The 20,260-nt window shown below is 33.1% G+C and overlaps 3 protein-coding genes across 6 annotated transcripts; 1 reads left to right on the top strand and 2 right to left on the bottom strand.

Moving 5' to 3' along the window:
* Nucleotides 1–379: 379 nt before the first annotated feature.
* On the bottom strand, nucleotides 380–4,608 carry LOC144835822 (uncharacterized). The gene is made up of 5 exons (XM_078690920.1): nucleotides 4,482–4,608; nucleotides 2,648–4,151; nucleotides 2,273–2,387; nucleotides 1,856–1,925; nucleotides 380–1,629 (listed from the first exon to the last, which is right to left on the bottom strand). Exons 2-5 carry the CDS (start codon nucleotides 4,128–4,130, stop codon nucleotides 1,573–1,575), a joined length of 1,725 nt encoding a protein of 574 aa, XP_078547046.1. The 5' UTR covers nucleotides 4,131–4,151; nucleotides 4,482–4,608; the 3' UTR covers nucleotides 380–1,572.
* Nucleotides 4,609–7,733, top strand: LOC144835860 (ribonuclease P/MRP protein subunit POP5-like). Of its 2 annotated transcripts, XM_078690980.1 has the most exons (5): nucleotides 4,609–4,711; nucleotides 5,037–5,179; nucleotides 5,640–5,777; nucleotides 6,137–6,344; nucleotides 7,346–7,733. In XM_078690980.1, exons 1-4 carry the CDS (start codon nucleotides 4,692–4,694, stop codon nucleotides 6,313–6,315), a joined length of 480 nt encoding a protein of 159 aa, XP_078547106.1. In that variant the 5' UTR covers nucleotides 4,609–4,691; the 3' UTR covers nucleotides 6,316–6,344; nucleotides 7,346–7,733. The 2 variants fall into 2 exon arrangements, with proteins under 2 accessions (XP_078547106.1, XP_078547105.1); XM_078690979.1 differs by having other exon boundaries at nucleotides 4,610–4,711; nucleotides 6,137–7,733.
* Nucleotides 7,734–7,735: 2 nt separating this feature from the next.
* LOC144835816 (S-adenosyl-L-methionine-dependent tRNA 4-demethylwyosine synthase TYW1-like) lies at nucleotides 7,736–20,190 on the bottom strand. Of its 3 annotated transcripts, XR_013611109.1 has the most exons (18): nucleotides 20,098–20,190; nucleotides 19,209–19,327; nucleotides 18,874–18,963; nucleotides 18,550–18,657; nucleotides 17,515–17,710; nucleotides 17,194–17,289; nucleotides 16,506–16,693; nucleotides 16,040–16,159; nucleotides 15,015–15,099; nucleotides 14,564–14,616; nucleotides 13,540–13,658; nucleotides 12,134–12,243; nucleotides 11,245–11,422; nucleotides 10,396–10,531; nucleotides 9,764–9,874; nucleotides 9,100–9,267; nucleotides 8,225–8,511; nucleotides 7,736–7,997 (listed from the first exon to the last, which is right to left on the bottom strand). XR_013611109.1 is itself a non-coding variant. In XM_078690912.1 (17 exons), exons 1-17 carry the CDS (start codon nucleotides 20,183–20,185, stop codon nucleotides 8,287–8,289), a joined length of 2,190 nt encoding a protein of 729 aa, XP_078547038.1. In that variant the 5' UTR covers nucleotides 20,186–20,190; the 3' UTR covers nucleotides 7,736–8,286. The 3 variants fall into 3 exon arrangements, 2 of the variants coding, with proteins under 2 accessions (XP_078547038.1, XP_078547039.1); XM_078690912.1 differs by having other exon boundaries at nucleotides 7,736–8,511; XM_078690913.1 differs by having other exon boundaries at nucleotides 7,736–8,511; nucleotides 17,194–17,293; nucleotides 17,519–17,710.
* Between the last annotated feature and the right edge of the window lie 70 nt (nucleotides 20,191–20,260).

The raw sequence follows: 20,260 nt of genomic DNA, 5'->3' as shown, positions 1-20,260 counted from the left end.
CATTTTCAAAATAAAATTTCAAAAAAAAAAAAAAAGGAACGATAGTTTGATTCCATCATAGAACCAAGTTCAAGATTGTTTATGACCGAGTATAACCCCACGTTTGAGTATAATAATCCCACCCTAACCCACGAATTTACAGTAGGAGAAATTCAGACACAAGTCTTTGGTTAATTCCATTATTAATGAATACAATATGAATATTATGATCCAATTCCGTAATTTCTTCCAAAAAATGTCATACCCAGACCTAGGGACTATAATCGGTCATGTGCAGTACTATTTTATACAAAATGTAACAACATACAATAGCTCCTCTCGCTATATAGCTAAGCAAACAACTTTGATATTTATTTTAAACACTGTCTACACTATTCTACTACTAGTTTGAGAAAAAAGGTGTGATGTGCCGAAATATGGTAGTGATATGACATTATCGTGTCCACATATGGCCACATCACATTTGATAAGTGTAGACAGAGCTTTAGAAGCTTACAAAATTACAAAATTGTTACAAGAAATCTGAAAAAGCATCATATACACATTAAGATTATGTTAATTCAAATGCATTACAGATTTTTGCCAAAATTCATTTTACATTAATCCATAGACAAACGAAACACAAAGTGCTTCGTTTTAAATTAAATTATGCATATTTAAAAATAAAGAAATTATACTGTACCAACAGTATTATAATTAATTGTATACTATACTGTAGCAATTTTGATAAATCATATCAAATGGTTTCATATCAATTGTTCTTATATATACACATCCTAAAACTTAAACAAATTCAATTCACTATTTAATATGCCTGTCAATTTTTAATTTACCTATAATAAAACATCATGAAAAAAGAAATGTTTTATATAGACACAATTCAAAATTTACAACAATTACACTCTCATAATTACAAAAGCATTCAAATATTTTTCACTATATGTTGACCATTACAGAATCCATACAGTAAATTGCCAAGCTAACAATAAAGCATAAAATAAATAATATAAACAATTATGAAACTGAATGAGTAGGGGAGTGCCCTGCTAAATATGGATTGCCATAGTATTAAAACATACATTGCCCCTCATTTGTTACATTGGAAAGTAACAAAAAAAAACTGTATGAACAAAATGTGATGTGCCCATATATGGACATGATGATGTCATATCACCATACCATATTTTGGTATATCACTACCATATTTAGATACATCACACTTGTTTTTACTTTTTGCGAAGCGAAATATTGCGCAACCAATCAGAGCTCAGGAAATGAGCTATGACGCTTTCATGAGCACTCATGCGAATCTAAAAGCTCAGCAACCACGCGAGGAACATGAACGTCGCAGCTATTCTCTCATGTAGTGGAAAGAGAGTAGGCGATTTTTTTCTCTTCGAAACGTTAGATTCGTGCGAACAAATTCGCCTAGTGGAAAATCGGCTTAAGGCTAAGTCATCACAAATGTTCATAATACTGTACGTTCTATTGTAACAAAAATGTATTAAAAGAGAAAGCAATCCAGTACTTTTGTTTGCTACCCTCTGCTGTTAACTTTAAATGTGGCATCAGCTATTTGTATATTCCAAGAGATTTGGCAAATGATGCTCCATCACCTTTAGTTGCTTGCTAAAAAAATATAAAATGTAAATTACAAATATAAAATTAAACAATCAATTAAATACAGTTAAAGCAACACATTGTTGCTATAAAACTAATCTACTAAATGCTTGAAACATGTTCAAAATTACACTAAAATGTGTTAAAATCATGTGATTCACCATTAAACTGAACTACCTGTGCCCAACGACAAATGACTCCTATTAAGCACCTTAGTATATTTTAACTACTGTACCTTATTGATTTCTTTATGTCTACTTCTGCTCACAATTTCTTCAATTATTTCACCATCTCCTCTCACTAATCTATAAAAAAACAATGGCATCATTATTACATGTCCACACTCCTTGACCAGGGAAAAAAAATTATGTCATTACTATGTCCACACTCCTTGACCAGGGGAAGAACCAAGGAGTAGGACTTGGGTCATCCACTCGGCCCGCCCATGTTGGCCCCAGCTGCACTATCATACTCTGTATGCTTTTTGAACTGTGCTGAATGATCACTTAAGCTCTGTCTTCACTATAAAACTTTATGTTGACATGATACCCATTTGGGTATACCACTACCATATTTGGGCACATCACAGTTTTGTTGTCACGAGTTTGATAGTGTGGACAGAGCTTAACCTTTCTGGAAGTACAATATTTACCTATTTCTGTCAGTGTCTGGGTCATACACTCTACGAACTGTATTCTGTTTCTTTTCATATTCTTCCCTTGTCATTGGACCTTTACTTTTAGGTGTTTCTTCTTCAACTTTATTGCCTTGAAATAGTTAAAATAAAATATAATGGGATGGGTGCCACTTGATGAAATTCTTAAATGAAAGGTTTTTAATACAAACTGGGAATTAAACTGCTTGGCCACATCTACAAAAACCTTAGGTACTAATTACATGATTCAAATCTCTTCACTAAATGGGAGAAAATCCTATTTTAGTGTGATTTTCTGTGTTCCATTGAACATTTTCTTTATAATATGAAATTTTTATTCTGAAATAAATTTATCAATCAATCAATACTAACCCTCCACTTCAGTACTGTTAATTGGTTTTTTTAATAAATTGTCCGATTTTGCCTTTTCAGATTTTTTTTCTTTCTTATCCTTCTTCTTTTTCTTATCTTTAGATTTCTTTTTCTTTTTTTCCTTTTTCTTCTTCTTTGATTTGTTCAATTCTGGCGATGAACTAGAAGAGCGTTTTGATTTCTTGTTTTTATCAGATTTTGATTTCGCAGAATCTTTGGGTGATTTTAGCGTTTCCTTTTTCTTAGAATCATTTGGATCAGAATCGGAGAGTTTTCGTTTCTTTGATTTGTCTTTTTCTCCATCTTTTTTATCCAAAGAGTGGCTTCTTTTACTTTTATTGTCCTTATCCTTATCTCTCTTACGTTCTCGCGATCGACTCCTTGATATACTTCTATGTTCTCTCTTTTTATTTAATTCAGTATTCAAATCATTATGTTTAGGTTTTGAAGGAGAATGTTTTGGAGAAGTTTTCCTTTTTAAATTTGGAGACTTTGCTCTAATTTCATCAATTTTTTTTCTAATATCAGATATACTTAATTTTGAACTTTTATCGACTTTGATAGTTTCTGTGAATCTCTCGGATTTATTTTTCGAATCGTCCTCGTTTACTTTTGTTGAATACGCTTTTGGAATTTTTGAATCAGGTTCCGAAGATGACTTGCTTCGTTTTCTCTTATTTTTTCTTTCATGTTTTTCTTTATCTTCCCTTTTATCTTCCTTTTTATCTTCTCTTTTATCGTTCTTTTTATTTTCCTTTTTATCTTCCCTTTTATCGTCCTTTTTATTTTCATTTTTATCTTCTTTTGTATCGTCCTTTTTATTTTCTTTTTTGTCTTCCTTTTTATTTTCCTTTTTACTTTGTTTTTTATTGTCCCTTTTATTTTCACTTAGTTTCTTATCATCAGTAGCAGGATCTGCGTAAGCTTTTGGTAATACCGGTTTCCCAGTGGCTAGTTTCACAAGAGTATTTCGAGATTCTCGAGTCCCACTAGAAGAATTACTATCCGACGAACTATGTCTTCGTTTATTTGAATTAGACTTCTCCTTCTTGTCAATTTTTGAATCAATTTTTTCAACAGCAGATGCATATGACTTTGGAAGAATCCTGGCAAGAATATTTTTTATATCTTCATCTTTGCTTTGGGATTGTTTGTCCCTTAGTGATTTTGTTCGGTCAGTTTGTCTTTCATCATCTGATGACTGTGACCTTTTGTTGCTGGCACTCCAAGGTCCAGGATTATTATTACTTTCTCTAGATTTTGAAGAACGATTTTTCAAGTCTGTGCTTCTCGATCGAGAAGATAATTTCTTGTCTTTAGATCGTGACCTGCGACCTTCATTTCTCGAAGTGTTATTTCTTTCTTTATATCTATGACTGGAATTCTGTTTTCTAACATTTTCTTTCAGCTCAGAACGAGAAGTTGATCGGGAATGCTTGCGTGACATTGACCTGCTTCTACTTCGTGATCTTGAACGAGCCATCTATCTTTACTTTAGAATTGGCTATAAAATTAAAAATAATATTAATAATAAAATTTAACGTTTTTACTGTTTGAGGGATAAATAGGTAGATCTTTGTGCACTTTATGGCCGGTTATTATTATTCATTTTTCAAACGTATCCCCAGGTTGGCTAAGCTAGGCTCGGATCCACCAAGTCAGCCACGGGCACAACCCACTCTCCCTCTCCTCACTGCTGGCTGGCGGTGGACGGTAAACCCGGTGGACGGCCGGCGATAGGAGTGAACATCGATTGGTCACTCAGACAACATATGCAGCGTGTTACTCAAGAAAAAATGGATATTTTTAATTTCTAAAATCTTAAATGCGTTACCTTGTATATCTATAACCTAATTGGTATTATTTTACGTTGTTTTATGGAAGTTTTCATTCCTCAAAATGTGCTAGCTAGGCCTACAAATTCAGCATCGCCAATCGCGAACTCGTTCTGGCTGTAGAGGGCGCACATTATAAACACATGTTTTTTTTGTTTTTTTTGTGTTGGGATCATTAGGGATAAGTTTAGAAAGTTATTTTGGTTATAATGGTCCGTTTAAGAAACAGGTAGCCCTGTATTTCCCACTAACTATAATTTTAAAATTTATAAATAGAATTTAATTTAATTCGTTGTAGATAATGATGAATTAACATCCACCGGACCTGGCTAAATCTAGGCTAGGCCCTAGCACTCTCTCTTCTGACTTGCTACTGGACATGGATTGGGTACAAGATGAGATGCCTCGCTGCAGGCAGCACACAGCACGAAGAGGAAGTGATCCTAAATTTGAAAAATATTTTATTATTTATTTATTTTTTTAAGTAATTTTTTTGCCTACATCTTTTTTAACTTTTTTTGTAGCAGTTTTTGAATTTTATTATTTTTTTAAAGGTATCTTCTTTGTGAAATAAACTTTGATGATCAGCGTACAAATATAGAAGTTATGTCAAATGATCTTCTTAATGAAATTAAGCAGTCTGTTGTGACTATGCATGGAGATTATGGGATCGGTTCTGTCATGCCTGGCTTTAATGGTACGTATGGTAAATAAATATAAATTTGTGAATAACCATTCAATTTATTCCAGATTTCAGTCGACAAATTAACAGTCAAACAATAACAGAAAATGTTAAAATGCTCAGCTTGTTTAAGGGACTCTCAACAGCAAACATAATCACTTCCCAAAACTTTAAAGATGTATTGTCCCTTTGACTAATTCCAAAAAAATATTACAAAAAAAGATTTCGAAAAAAGGTGGGTCGTTTTGAAGTATCATAATAGTTATTAACTTTCACCAAAAATTATAAAAAAAAAAAAAATCATTTAACTGAAATACAGACGTTTTTTTGTTCAAAAAATAACTTTGACTTCCAGTCCTGTAAACTTGTTATTTTTGGCTCGAATTTTCGAGTGAATAACTTTAATATTACTTTGATATGACCAATTTAAAAAAGTTTCAGCATTACTGTACTGTATTTTAAAAATGTCTTTTAGTGAAATATTTGAATCCATACACAAGAATATTCATAGTACGTTCAAGAAGGAGGTCTTACAAGTTCGTGTCAACTGCTTTACCTTTTATGAAGAAACTTCTTGATAAACCCTGCAGAATCACAACATTGCATTGCGGAGGTAGGAAATCAATTGTTCACTCTGCGTGATCATTGGCGAGAAAATATTTGCTGGGTTTGTGTCAGGGGTCATATAAAGAAATTGTTAATTGTCTACACTATCAAACTTTATGTGACAAAAAATTTGATGTGCCCATATATGGACATGATGATGTCATATCACTACCTTATTTGGGAATATCACACTTTTTTTGTCAAACTAGTTTGATAGTGTAGACAGAGCTTTACGATGGATTTGGGATATTTTATGGCCACAGCAGGATATGCCACATTGAATCTGTTATAAGTTGAGAACGCATGTTGATGGAGAGTTCTCAATTTCATAAACATTCATTTCACTATTTGTGCATTATTTTTTAGGGACAATTCGTTCATGTCAGAAATTCCTCCTCAAATATCAACGCCAACAACTCTCTGCCGTCCTTCTGAAGTGTAAAACAGATGCAGAGCAAAAGAAAGTTAAGGAGTCAATACTGAAATGTACACTGAAGGATGTGGAGGAGGAGGGATGCTTGGAGGAAGACATTGACAGTAGCTGAGATGAAACCAGTTACAGCACCAGAGAGCTGTTAAACCAGTTACAGCACCAGTGAGCTATTGAATCAGTTACAGCACCAGAGAGCTAATAAACCAGTTACAGCACCAGAGAGCTATTGAATCAGTTACAGCACCAGTGAGCTATTGAACCAGTTACAGCACCAGAGAGCTATTAAACCAGTTACAGAACCAGAGAGTTATTAAACCAGTTACGGCACCAGAGAGTTATTAAACCAGTTACAGAACCAGAGAGCTCTTAAACCAGTTACAGAACCAGAGAGCTCTTAAACCAGTTACAGCACCAGAGAGCTAAACCAGTTACAGCACCAGAGAGCTATTGAATCAGTTACAGCACCAGAGAGCTATTAAACCAGTTACAGCACCAGTGAGCTATTAAACCAGATACAGCACCAGAGAACTATTAAACCAGTTACAGCACCAGAGAGCTATTAAACCAGTTACAGAACCAGAGAGTTATTAAACCAGTTACAGCACCAGAGAACTATTAAACCAGTTACAGCACCAGTGAGCTATTGAACCAGTTACAGCACCAGAGAACTATTAAACCAGTTACAGCACCAGAGAGCTCTTAAACCAGTTACAGCACCAGAGAACTATTAAACCAGTTACAGCACCAGAGAGCTATTAAACCAGTTACAGTACCAGAGAGCTATTAAACCAGTTACAGTACCAGAGAGCTATTAAACTAGTTACAGCACCAGAGAGCTAAACCAGTTACAGAACCAGAGAGCTCTTAAACCAGTTACAGTACCAGAGAGCTATTAAACCAGTTACAGTACCAGAGAGCTATTAAACTAGTTACAGCACCAGAGAGCTAAACCAGTTACATCACCGGAGAGCTCTTAAACCAGTTACAGCACCAGAGAGCTATTAAACCAGTTACAGCACCAGAGAGTTATTAAACCAGTTACAGCACCAGAGAGCTCTTAAACCAGTTACAGCACCAGAGAGCTATTAAACCAGTTACAGCACCAGAGAGCTATTAAACCAGTTACAGCACCAGAGAGCTAGGCTAGGTGTGGAAGATTGGATTTCCAGGGAAGAGATTCTTCTGTTCTGTTCAATCTTCACAAGTATAGAGAGGCCAAGCTCATTGTGCTTATAGGCTAAAACGTACTTGGCTGAAATTGTGTAGATTTCAAATGGTAGAGTTTGGAAGAATCCATCAGACCAATCACAGCTGTTTATTTTAAAGACCAATCTCAGCTGTTAATTTTCCAAGAAGAGAATTTCTACATTGTATGAGTACCAGTCAACTATGGACAGACCACTTTAACAAATTCATTTAAAATTATCATTACAACAGTTACAACTGTTTTTAAAGTGTGGTAAATTAAAACTATAAAGAGAGTAATTTAATGTGTGTTTACAGCACTGTATTTCAAATAAAGATGGCAAATATTACTTTTCATGATTTACTTTATTCTTTTAAAACTTCTTAATTGTGTGGCAAGTAACATTAAAACTATCAAGTTCCTAAAAATTAATTACTCTATGGAATTCAAATGTCTACGCTGTCCTGAAACAGCCTTCTTCACACAGATATACAAGAACAAAAAGTGACCTTAAATACTATTTGATTTCTGACGCTTACTGGTGTAGGCCTACATAAGCCCCACCAAAGCACAAAGCTTCAACGTTTAAAATGGGCTTGTATAAAGAAGTGGATATCCACATTTTGCAGTAATATCAAGTCAGGCTTATAGTCCTTTAAATTTGAATTCAAATTTCTACGCTTTCCTGAAACAGTTATCTCTTCTTCACACAGGTAAAGAACGAAAGGTGACCTTAAATGCTATTTAATTTCTGATGCTTACTGGTGTAGGCCTTCATAAGCCGCACCAATAAGCACAAAGCTTCTACGTTTGAAGTGGGCTTGTATTAAAGAAGTGGACATCCACATTTTGCAGCAATATTTGAGTCAGGCTTATAGTCCTTTAAACATACACTTTTTAACAACCAGACAAATCACGCTTTTTCTTCCCTTTAGCATAAAATCTGGTTTCTACAGGGTCAAATCCCTGCTCTGTGCTGCCATACACAGCCCAGTGAGGCGTGGCTGCCATGTAATCCTCGGCCCGGAATGTAGAGTCTCCGTCACTTTGTTTAGAATCCTGAATCAACTCGTGGAATTTATCGTAATCTATCCAAGTATGCCAAAGGCCATCTACCTTAAACTGTTGGAAGAAAAAGGACAGAATATTTTCAATATTTGGTTTTAATGGCTTTTGGGACTAACTCTATGCAAACTGGTAAAACTGTACAGAAACCAATAAAATGTACATTAATGCTGACAATTCTTGAAATATATACATGCCAAATCTCACACATAATGCGCAAGTCTCACGCATGAGGGCCAATTTTTTATGCCTTGCACATATGTGGCTATTTCTCACGCACCATAAAAATAGTCAGAAAAAATATTATTTTGAAACTAACTTTCCTATTTTGAAGGAAAAATAGCCTAGGACTACACGTTATTTAATTAATTTGAGCATAATTAGCCTAGGCTTATTTTTATTTGTATTTTATGGTTGATGTAGTACAGGATAGCCAACGCAAATGGGTGAAAAACCAAAACATAGAGGGCGTATTTCGCAATTATTTTGAGTTAAAATAACACACATATACAATTTTAATTTAATGTCGCACACATTGGCCACTAAAAAAGTTGGCAGGTAAAGCTCTATCTACACTATCAAACTAGTTTGAAAAAAAAGTGTGATTGCCCAAATTGATTGATTGAATAAAAGAATTCAACTTACCTTTTTGTGTGCCAGCAAAACGCAATTGGAATGAGCATGCTCAGAAGCTATTTCATAGTCATTCAGACTATTTGCTAAATTTTGTACAAATCCTACAACCTCTTCATGCCAAGGTACATTCTCCATTGTTAATGAACTAGCTTTGGATGTTCCGCAATATGTAACCCCCTTTGAAAAAAAAGAATATCATGTAATGAGCATGCTCACAAGATACCATCAAATTATATGGATGTTAATAATATCTAATTTAGTATAACTGTATTCAAAAGAGTATGCTTGAACCCCCAAAAGCCAATCTATGTAGAACTAGGAAATCCTTTGTTGTATTAAAATAGCATCAATATGTACAATTCTAATGTTCAACGATAACTCTTTGCTGTTATTTTTATTTTGAATTTTTAACCGTTTCACTTTATTTTTCTATGGTGTTTTTGCAATCTTCATTTTTAATAGTTTTTTAACATTGTCTTTTGCAATTTGATGTATTTTTCTTTGTTCTTTTATTGTCTTAATTATGCCAAGCAAAATGAATTTCCATTTTAAAGTGGAACAATAAAATGTCTTGAATCTTAAATATAAATTAAACATCCTTCTATTGGCAATTTAAAACATACATGCAGTATAATACAGGGAAAATAAGATATGAAACTATATTATGTCTCACCTTGACTTCAATAAAATCTGGTTTTCCTAAGCTGACTAACTTTGCATATGCATCAACTTCCTCACTATTCCAAGCCTTCACGATTGTCAGACGATACACCGTACGCTGACCCTAGAAAAGAAAAGTTATTTGCAATGATTGTTACGTTTCATGTATATAATATGTTTCAATATATATATTTATTGTTATTATTATATGGCTTCCCAAAGTTTGTCAATTGGATCTTTTCCAATTGATTCATTTTTTATATAATTTAATCACCATTTTATACATTATGTCGATTTATTATAATATTTTTTTCTCAAAAAGAAAAGCTCATAAGAATTAATAATGAATTTTAAAATGAAAGAAATAAATGTTTACTCTCTTTGACTTGATTAACTTTTAAGACTGGAAGCTATTATTAAGTTTCAAAGTAATGCCATAGTGATTTGTTTACGTAATTTCTGATGGATACACTAAGAAGGTGTAAACTGAATTTGGAGGTGGGTCAACCGGCTCAGCTACAGTGATATCGTTCACTTAGGTTGGCCCTGGTCTCCCCAATTCATTTTTTTTGTTATGTAAATATTGAAAAGTGAAGGACCAAATAAATAATGAAATGAAAAAAGTTTATTTTTTGTTCCACATACCTTTTCCGATAAAGCTTTTAAGCTGTTAAGGAACCTAGGCCAGAAATCTCTAAATAGAGGTCTGTCGATCTTCTTTAAAGTATCCTTAGTGCTGGCATCTACACTAACATAAAGCTGTGTCACAGGTTCTAACGATCTACAATATAACACACATTTAGTATTACAGAAATCGTTATACCTCAATCGAAATATGAGGACCCCAATAATGGAAATAATTTTTTTTTCCTTGGCTTATCCTAAGTTCATTCATTGTTTTCTTGTGCCTTTTCTTTTTTTTATTTTATATTTATGTCCACTGTTACTGTATAATTGAATGAACTGAAATAAAATGAATGAATGTATTATAGACCATGACCTAGAACAATCCCAGGGGTATGGTTACAACATTTGGTGAAAATTAGGGGTGGACATTTACTCTAAAACTCTGTCCACACTATCAAACTTTATGTGACAAAAAAATGTGATGTGCCCATATATAGACATGATGATGTCATATCACTACCATACTTGGGCACATCACACTTATTATGTCAAACTATTTTTTAAAAGGGGATGGGATTATACTTGAGCATGGGATTATAATCATACACAATACTCTTGAGCATTCACATACGAATATGCATGAAGGGTGTGATTCAATTCTGTATCTAAAGCTCTGTCTACACTGTCAAACTTTATGTGATGTGCCCATATATGGACATGATAATGTCATATCACTACCATATTTGGTCATATCATTACCACATTTGGCCACATCACATTTTTTTGTCAAACAAGTTTGATAGTGTAGACAGAGTTTATGCTACAATAACACTAAACTATACCACTATCTCATAAATGTCTACATACCTTATTGCATCGGGGAACTGTGCATTTGTAACAAGGAATGTGGATATTTCTTTACTGTGGAGTAACTGAATAAGTGTGTTTATTTCTGGATACATGATTGGTTCGCCTACTAATGATAAAGCACAATGTTTGGCCGTCATTCCTTCTGCTAGCCTTTCAGGTATCACACCAGGTACACCTGGAAAAATATGGCAATATATAATAAAGTTATTACAATTGTCCTCAAGCTTAACTGAAAACTGAGGAAATTTGGATTAGGCCCTCCATGGACCCACGGCAGCAAGCGCCTACCAGATCAGTACACCGGGAGACGATCCCCTACTCTTTGCGAATAGTGTACCAACAGCTTTACGTCCCCCGAAGGACGAGGCAATGAGAGTAAAGAATCTTGCCTAAGGATACAGTTAGTATGGTACAGATAGATTTGAACCCATGCCTATTACATGCTAGTCCGATATTATCATTACACCATCTCTCTACCATATATACAGCACCTGCCGCGATTCCGGATGGTCTCTCATCTAGAATGCAACCGGGCCCATCATTGCTTAACTTCGGTGATCTGACTAATGCTGTCTACATTATCAAATTTGATGTGACAAAAAAATTTGATGTGCCCATATATGGACATGATGATGTCATATCACTACCATATTTGGGCACATCACACTTTTTTTGTCAAACTAGTTTGATAGTAGTGTAGACAGAGCATTATACATAATTTAATTAGACATATTATTATAATTTATGAATTTTGTATAATTTCACAAAAAGGAAGTTATGTTGAACTTAAATTGAAAGAAAAAATGTTTATTAGATTTGAATACCAGCTAGAAAAATAATTTGTAATATTTTTTTTTGATTGTAAACATTTTTATTAATGTTATACCTTTGAATTCATTAATCATTTTGTAATGATTTTGAAGAGCGCCCTCAACAACAGTTTCTGGATCATCCATTTTCCATCGCCATTCAGTTCCAACAGGATTTGTGTGATGCCTGTAAAAAAAAATCCATAGATTAATAAAATAGTAACTAATAAAAAAAACAGATAAAAAAGGCCTGATAAATAAAAAGATGTTTTTCAACTTTAACAAAAAATGTTTATGTTGTACAATACAAGGGAGATGTAAAAAAAAATGTATTTATCCTTACCAACAATTTCAATTAGAAATCTTAATTTACTTCTGACAAGTGAATGTAAAAAAAATGTTTTCAATAAAAAAAATAATAATTTAAAATTTTAATTTACTTTAGCAAATGTATTGTTTGCAGACATGAAATTGAAAAGAAACAGATTTTTTGGTTAAAATACAAAAACAAAATTAATTTAAAACCTTAATTTACTTCAGCAAATGTATGTATATAATTAATTTTTTTAGCTTAATATAATGAAAAATGTATTTTTCCAACATAGTACCAGTCAAGGACATGGTATTCCTTTTAAGTAATGCAAAAACTCAAGGTTTTCTGTAAAAAAACAAATTAGAATAACAACACATTTTAATTAGTACAAAGTCAGACAGTACATCATTTCATAAACATTGTGAATTGTGAAAAATTGTATTTCACCTTGCTCTACATCTAAAGCTCTATCCACACTATCAAACTTTATGTGACAAAAAAATGTGATGAGCCCATATATGGACACAATGACATCATATCACTACCATACTTCGGCACATCACTACCATATTTGGGCACTTTATTTTGTCAAACTAGTTTGATAGTGTAGACAGAGCTTTCTACACTATCAAACTTTATGTGACAAAAAAATGTGATGTGCCCATATATGGACACAATGACAACATATCACTACCATACATGGGCACACTTTTTCAGTGTAGACTAGGCAGATAAAACCATGGAGGAAATATTTCCTCCATGATAAAACCAAGGGAGAGAACCATATCATCAAAGACACTGGGGCTCTCCCCTTGCCTTGCTGCCTCCTGCTACCCAATACATGTATTCATTTAATAAAAATGTCTTTAATCCAGCTCATTATCAGTGGAGGAAATACAAACAAACAAATAATACCTAAAATCCACAAGTTGTCTTTGATTTGAGGGTGGTATTTGACTTCTCAATTTACCAATGATGAAAAAAACATTTTTTTACCTCCCAATTTACCAAGAATTATCAGTGGAGTGGAAGTACAAACAAACAAATAATACCCAAAATCCATGAGTTTTCTTTGATTTCAGGGAGATATTTTAACTCTCAATTTACCAAAGAAAAAAACATTTTTTGACCTCTCAATTTACCAAGAAAAAAACATTTTTTTATACCAACCTCCAACAAAACACACATTTATTTGCACATGCTAAACTGGGCGTGGTTTCCATACAACGATGACTTTCAATTCCATAAAAAGTATGTTTGTAGCAACCACCTCGACCACGCAACATACTCTGCAATAACAAACAATAATTGGAAGTATTAAATTGCAATCTAACGTGGGAGCATACAGATATTGTTTCATTTCATTAAATTTTACGAACAGACACAAATTTTTAAAAAGAGAAAAGGTACAAGAAAACACTATTAACTGAATAACTGAGGATTGTTCACTATAATATCTCTATTGTGGGAGCAATGTGGAGGTGGTGTTGTATATTAATAATTAGTGTAGAAAAAGATATCAGCCTGATTGGATTTTAAAGTTATGAAGAAAAAAAACCACACTGAGTGAAAAAAATATTTAAAAACTGTAAGTAAATGTTAATTTTTGTTTTTAATAATTTTCTAAAATTGATTGAAAACAGTAAAACCAAATTTAATCAGGAGCCTATAAAATATTGAATTTCACGTAATAATAATAACAGGTATTTACAATAAAAAAAAAAAGGAAAATTTTGATATTTTAAAGATGTTTCTTTTAGTGTGAATGACCAATAATCTGCCAATAGGGAGCTTTCAAATTGCGAGAACCGACGACCAACGTAGGTCAGGTCAATCGATGTGTCATCGGTTGTCGTCTGGTCCTAGAAACCATCAAAAGCTATAGGACACATTTCCCAATAATCCCGCATGTGCACAATGAACTTTATGACATAGTTTGGTTGTCGGTGAGTTGGTGCCCTCTATATCATCAGTTTTAATTTTGAAATTACTGATAAAATGACGTAAACAGACACACCCACATATTTAATCTTCATTTTTTATATTATAAAATAAATTAAAATATACTTGTTTATATATAATAACATTAACAATCATTCCCACACACTGCAGATGTTCATAGTTCATCTGTAATATTCATTAATGCTGTATATATGAACATGATGAATGTATATATAAGTATTAACTTGTTTACCTTTGTCCACCTACAAAGCTTAACACCTGAATGTGACCCAATTAATTTATAACCTAAAGAAACAAAAAAGAATCATGAATCAATAAGCTGGATAGTTTTAATAATAATTTACTGTATATTATAGTTTGAATATTCTTTAGTTTTCCTAAAGATATTTTAAAGTAGTCTATTTATAGACGGTTGGGCTTTTATCAAATGACATCAACATAATTATTATAAACTATCTTGCTGATACAAAAATGTGTAGTGTAGTCCAAGGTGTGTCTGGGTTGGAAATTTGGCAAAAATTAGAGAGTGGGATTATGCTTGGATTGCATAACATAGAGTTAGCAGAGTCTTAATTTAGTCTAATTTAGAGGGTGGGATTATAATTGAGCATGGGATTATACTGTATATGGTAATGATGTTATCATAAGCATTACATTAACATTTATGTATAATTCTACTGTACCTTGCTTAGTTAAAGATTTTCGTAGCAATGGTGTTACCATTTCCTTTGGGCCATTTGTACCTTTCTCTTCTTCTTCTCTATTATCCTAAACATTGAGAATGTTATCATTTTATTGATACAAGGTAAAACAAGAAATATTTCTTACAAAAAACGCTGCTCGCTTATTGACGTAACAGTTTTAAAGATATATTGTCCCTCTGAAAAATATTTTTTATTTCAAATTTGTTTTTGAATGTGTCATTTTATTGTCACATAATAGTTATTTTACCTGAAAAAAATGTAATTAAAAGCGAAAAATACTTCCATTGTCTGTCAGACAATGGTTTTTGAGTTATAATTAAACGTTTCTTTTCTCTTTTTATAATGTGAATTTTGTTACAGAAGTGAATGAAACAGACTCAATTTAGTTTATTTTATTGCTAAGGTAAAATCTGGGGGTCACTTCATCACGCCTTAGATACTTCAAGTGTGAAGTATCACATTACAAACAAAAACTTTCTGTTTTGATAACAATTCAATGATTATCTGACAGCGAAATACAGTATTGTCATGGGACTAATAAATACCAGAAATTCTTTGGGATTTGTCGTTCAACCGTTTTCTTTTTCTTTCTTTTTTTTTTTTTTTCAACTCTTTTCCCATACGTTTTTTGGGTCCAGCAGCTGCTACCTATAAATTATAGTCAAGTTATACTAGTTTACACTCAATGAACCATCATATCAATAAGGTAACTAAGGTTTAAAACACAAATTTCATTTTGATAGTTTGCCTATACATAAATAGTTTTTAATTGGTACAATCTTAGCCTTTGTAATTGTTTCTCTGACAGGCCTCAGCAATTATACTTGTTCTGGCATGATTCCGGTTCAGTGCCAAGAAATCAAATCGAATATTTCGTTTTCAAGACTATCCACATGGCTATACACGAAACAATATAGCCGCGTGAAAACTAAACATTGAAATTCACTTTGATTTGCCGGAGCCGGACCGGAACTGTGACATAGAAGGTGTGAAAGACGCTTTACCTTAGCTTGTTTTAATTTAGTCATAACACTTCCAAGATCCTCCAAATCCATCACTGGTTCACTTGATTTTTTATCGTTATCATCATCTTCTTCCTCATCACTTGAGGTCTCATATGCAACCTTCAGTATAAAAACAAGAATGCCCATGAAAGCAATCCAAAAACAATTAAATGAGCCAAATAAACACACAATATGAGCGGAAAAAAAACAAACTACAAAGCAAAGCAAACTGTCCCCTTAAAACTCTGTCTACACTATCTTACTAGTTTGACAAAAAAAGTGTTATGCCCAAATATGGTAGTGATATGCTCAAATATGGTAATGACATGACATCATCGTGTCCATATATGGGCACATCACATTTTTTTGTCCCATAAAGTTATACTATACTGATAAGCAAAACTTTGGAGAAATCTTCTTTAAAAACAAGATCTCTGTGGGGATAGATAGAAAAGAATTAACTCACTTCTTCATCTCCCTGTCCTTCCTCTTCTGTATTCATTTTCTTCTTTTTCTTCTCACAACATCCTTTATCTTTGCTGCATTCACATTTATCTTTGATTTTAATTTGTTTTGGTTCTGTTAATCCTTTCACGACTGGGATTATAACATTCAACAATTTAGATTTCCATGCTTCAAAATCACCTTCAATTCCTTTTAAGAAGAAACATAACATTATTATGTACGTGTGATGAACTGATAGTAAATGAGTATAAACATAATAAAGAGCTTAAAGCCCTGTCTACACACTATCAAATTTCATTGAACAAAAAAATGTGATGTGCCCATATATCACTACCATATTTGGGTATATCACTACCATATTTTGGCATATCACTAACATATTAGGGCACTTTTTTTGTCAAATTAGTTTGATAGTGTAGACAGAGCTTTAAGGGTACATTGGCATGCTAAGTGGTACAACCAAATACTCTATTTCAATTTCACAAACCTTTCTTACCTGGAGAAACCAGATACATTTTAACCTTCAAGGGAGAAGGAAGTCTATGGGCCCACACAATATCCAGGCTCACAGACAATTGTCCTGGAGGGGTGTTTAATGTTTTTGTTATTATCAAGATATGCTTACTCCTCGGGAGGAAAAGGCTTATGTCAGTTTATTCGGGTAAGCTAAGCACAAAAACTGTAGTTACCTCCATGTTTGCTTTCCGTCTCATTTTCGTTACCATCACCTTTCTTCATGAGTCTCATTGCATTTAGGTCACTTAGCATTCTATCAATTCCTTTGCCTACCTATGGTAATAAAAAATAAGGTGCAAAAATATACACATCTATCACCAAATACAGTAGAACCACTATTAAGGGAACACCCTCAGGACGCAACAGAGTGTCCCTTTAATAGGAGAGTTCTCTGAATAAGGTTGGCCATCGCAAAACATATATTATACTTTTATGTGCCTCTGAAAAGAGGTGTCCAAAAGGAGGGATTATACTGTACGGAGAAACACACATACTTACAAAGTTGTAGTTATTCTTGTAGTCAGAATTACCAAGTCCAAAGACAGCATATTTTACACCATTTAATAAGGTCTTCTGTACCCTGAAGTCATTAGTTGACTCTTCCAACCATTTATAGAACCACACAGCGCCTTCAGGGGGCTGTCCGTCAGTGTACGTAGATATCACAAATATATGAACATTAGTATTACCCTAAAAACATAAATAAAGACCGTATTTGCTGTAATTGGACATCAGAGAATGTCAATTTTTAAAAATTGCTAAAAACTCACTTGTACACATTTTCTGTAACTTTGTCAAGCATCTCTGAACATTTAATAAATACTGGCGATAGGTTTGATTGATCCTTATTACAGGATTAAATAACAATTGCAAGTAATTTTAGGTTTATATTATCTTATTTTGTCTTATTTTAATTTTTTATTAAATGAATATCAACATTAAACTCAAAGATCTAAAGATAAAGCATAGTGAATGCAGAATTAAATTAAATAAGGTTGCATACCGTAATTAGATATACTCTCACTAAAGTCTTAACCTCAATCACTCCCAGTCCTAAGGATACTTATATCCAAAAACAATTAATTTGCCAAACAAACAATTAATTACAATTTTAATTGTAGTACTTGTGTAGTAACTACAAGCGCTAGATTTAATCATTTAATAGAACAGGTTAATCTTATTATTACTTATATCCTCAAGTATAATCCCACTTCGGGTCTAATCCCACCCCCTACTTTATGTCTGATTTCACAAACAGGCATATCCCCGTTTATAGTCCTAGTATAGTCCTTTTGATCTGGATGTAGGCGTCTCTCTATCCAGTTCAGATGAGTTTTTACAAGAAATTTCCCCTGTTATAGCCAATTTCATGTGGGTTGGATTATACCAGATGATATACAGTATTGTTCATCGCTATGGTAATGATTAGTGAGAATACAACAAAATGAAACTTAAATCTCTCTAATAAAACTGCTGATTATTGAAAAATAAAATCATATTATTTATTATTATTAAATTTTTTTGTATACCTCAACTTCATTTAAGATGTGTTTTTCTGGGTCAAAGTTCTTCAGGTCAATGACCTCTTGATAGACACCTTGATCACTTATGGCAGCAGATAATAAATTTGAAAATTTCTAAAATAAATATAAAAACAAACAAAGTTTTCTTTCAATATATGGAAACAATGAATGAAAAAAAATGTTTATAAACCTGTGAAATGAAATGCTATGGTTCTTCTATGGTCTAACGGTCAATCAGGGAAAGTTACAGGTTCGAATCATGCCATAATCTTTTCCTGGCAGTGTGGGTTATTTATATTATATGATTCTGGTTGCAGTAACAGGTTTTACCTTGGCTGTTCCGGTTTGTGTACCATAAAATATCTTTACACAACCACTTCCAGATTCTCTGTTGTTTGTTGTATCTTCTTTCTCATCATGCTAAAATATGTTTTAAAAAAATACTCATTAATTTTATTTTATTTATTTGCTTGGGGTTCATTATTGTAATAGATTACTATTTTTTATTTTCAAAAAGTAAAGATATATAAAGTTTCTTTGAAAGTGTTAAGATTTTTGAATTTGAACGATTCATGCACATAACAAAAGCATTTACTTGATTTATTAAACAGGAAAATGAAAGAATTTTGTTTATTGTTATTTATAAAAAAAGTTGTTATTCTTACATTTCCTTTATTTCTCCAGCCAACAAACCACAATACTCCCACTAGCCCGATAATAAAGGCAAGTGCATACCCACATGGAAATCCATCCCATACAGAACCAAACAAAACAAAATTCATTTCTGAAGATAGAGAAAAAAAAAAGAAAAGAAGTTTGCATTACTGTATGTTTGAAGACATAGATCTACAGCGAAATCTTGGGAGAAAAACACACCGCAATGAGAGGCCTGATTTATTTATTACCACTAAAGGTAAGAATCACTAAAGGTAAGAATGTCCTAAGTTGTTACTGCATGCATGTGTATTGCCCTCGTATTAACTGACCAATCATGGAAGGTATAAAATTATCTAATAATAATCTAATTTTATACCTCCATGGACCAATCATAGTTTAGTACAAATAGCGCTGAATTATGCTTTCCTCTTAAGATTTCCCATAGTTTTTCAAGTCAAGTAAATTTATTGTCATTTGTAAACATATAACAAATATTTACATTGAAATGAATTTGAACAGTTTCGGCTAACAGCAAATAAATAAATAAATAGAACTTAAACTAGGCTAGGCCTAGTTATCGTATGCGGGTATGAAAACATGTAAAAAATCAGGAGATAAAACTAGACCGAATTGGCCTAGCCCAGTCTACTTACTAATAAGGGCCTTGCTAGGCAAATCATCCCATGTCTAAATGCCTACGATACTAGCTAGGGCCGGATCCTACATGCCTACTAGCTAGGCCCCTACCTAGAGGCTATACTATGCGAGGCTAGCCACTCTCTAGCTAGGCCTAGGCCTAGGCTAGGCCTAGCTAGCCTAGAGGTCTAGAAAATGTATACGGAAAACCTATTCATCAATTCAAGTTTAAACAAAATCGTTGTATTTTCATTATAATACCTTGTGCATTTGCATACCCTACACTATCAAGTAAAACAATTAATGTTGACAGCCAAACTGACCACCCCTCGACGACGGAGGCTGACATTTTGTAACAATGGCTGGTGGGAAATTAATAAGAAATTAGCTAAACATTTGTTTTATTTTCATGCAGATCTAGATT

The sequence above is a fragment of the Antedon bifida genome, chromosome 2 (assembly GCF_963402885.1).
Source record: "Antedon bifida chromosome 2, ecAntBifi1.1, whole genome shotgun sequence".
Lineage (NCBI taxonomy): Eukaryota > Metazoa > Echinodermata > Crinoidea > Comatulida > Antedonidae > Antedon > Antedon bifida.
The sequence above is the reverse complement of the archived record's forward strand: the minus strand, read 5'-3'. Positions and strand labels throughout refer to the sequence as shown.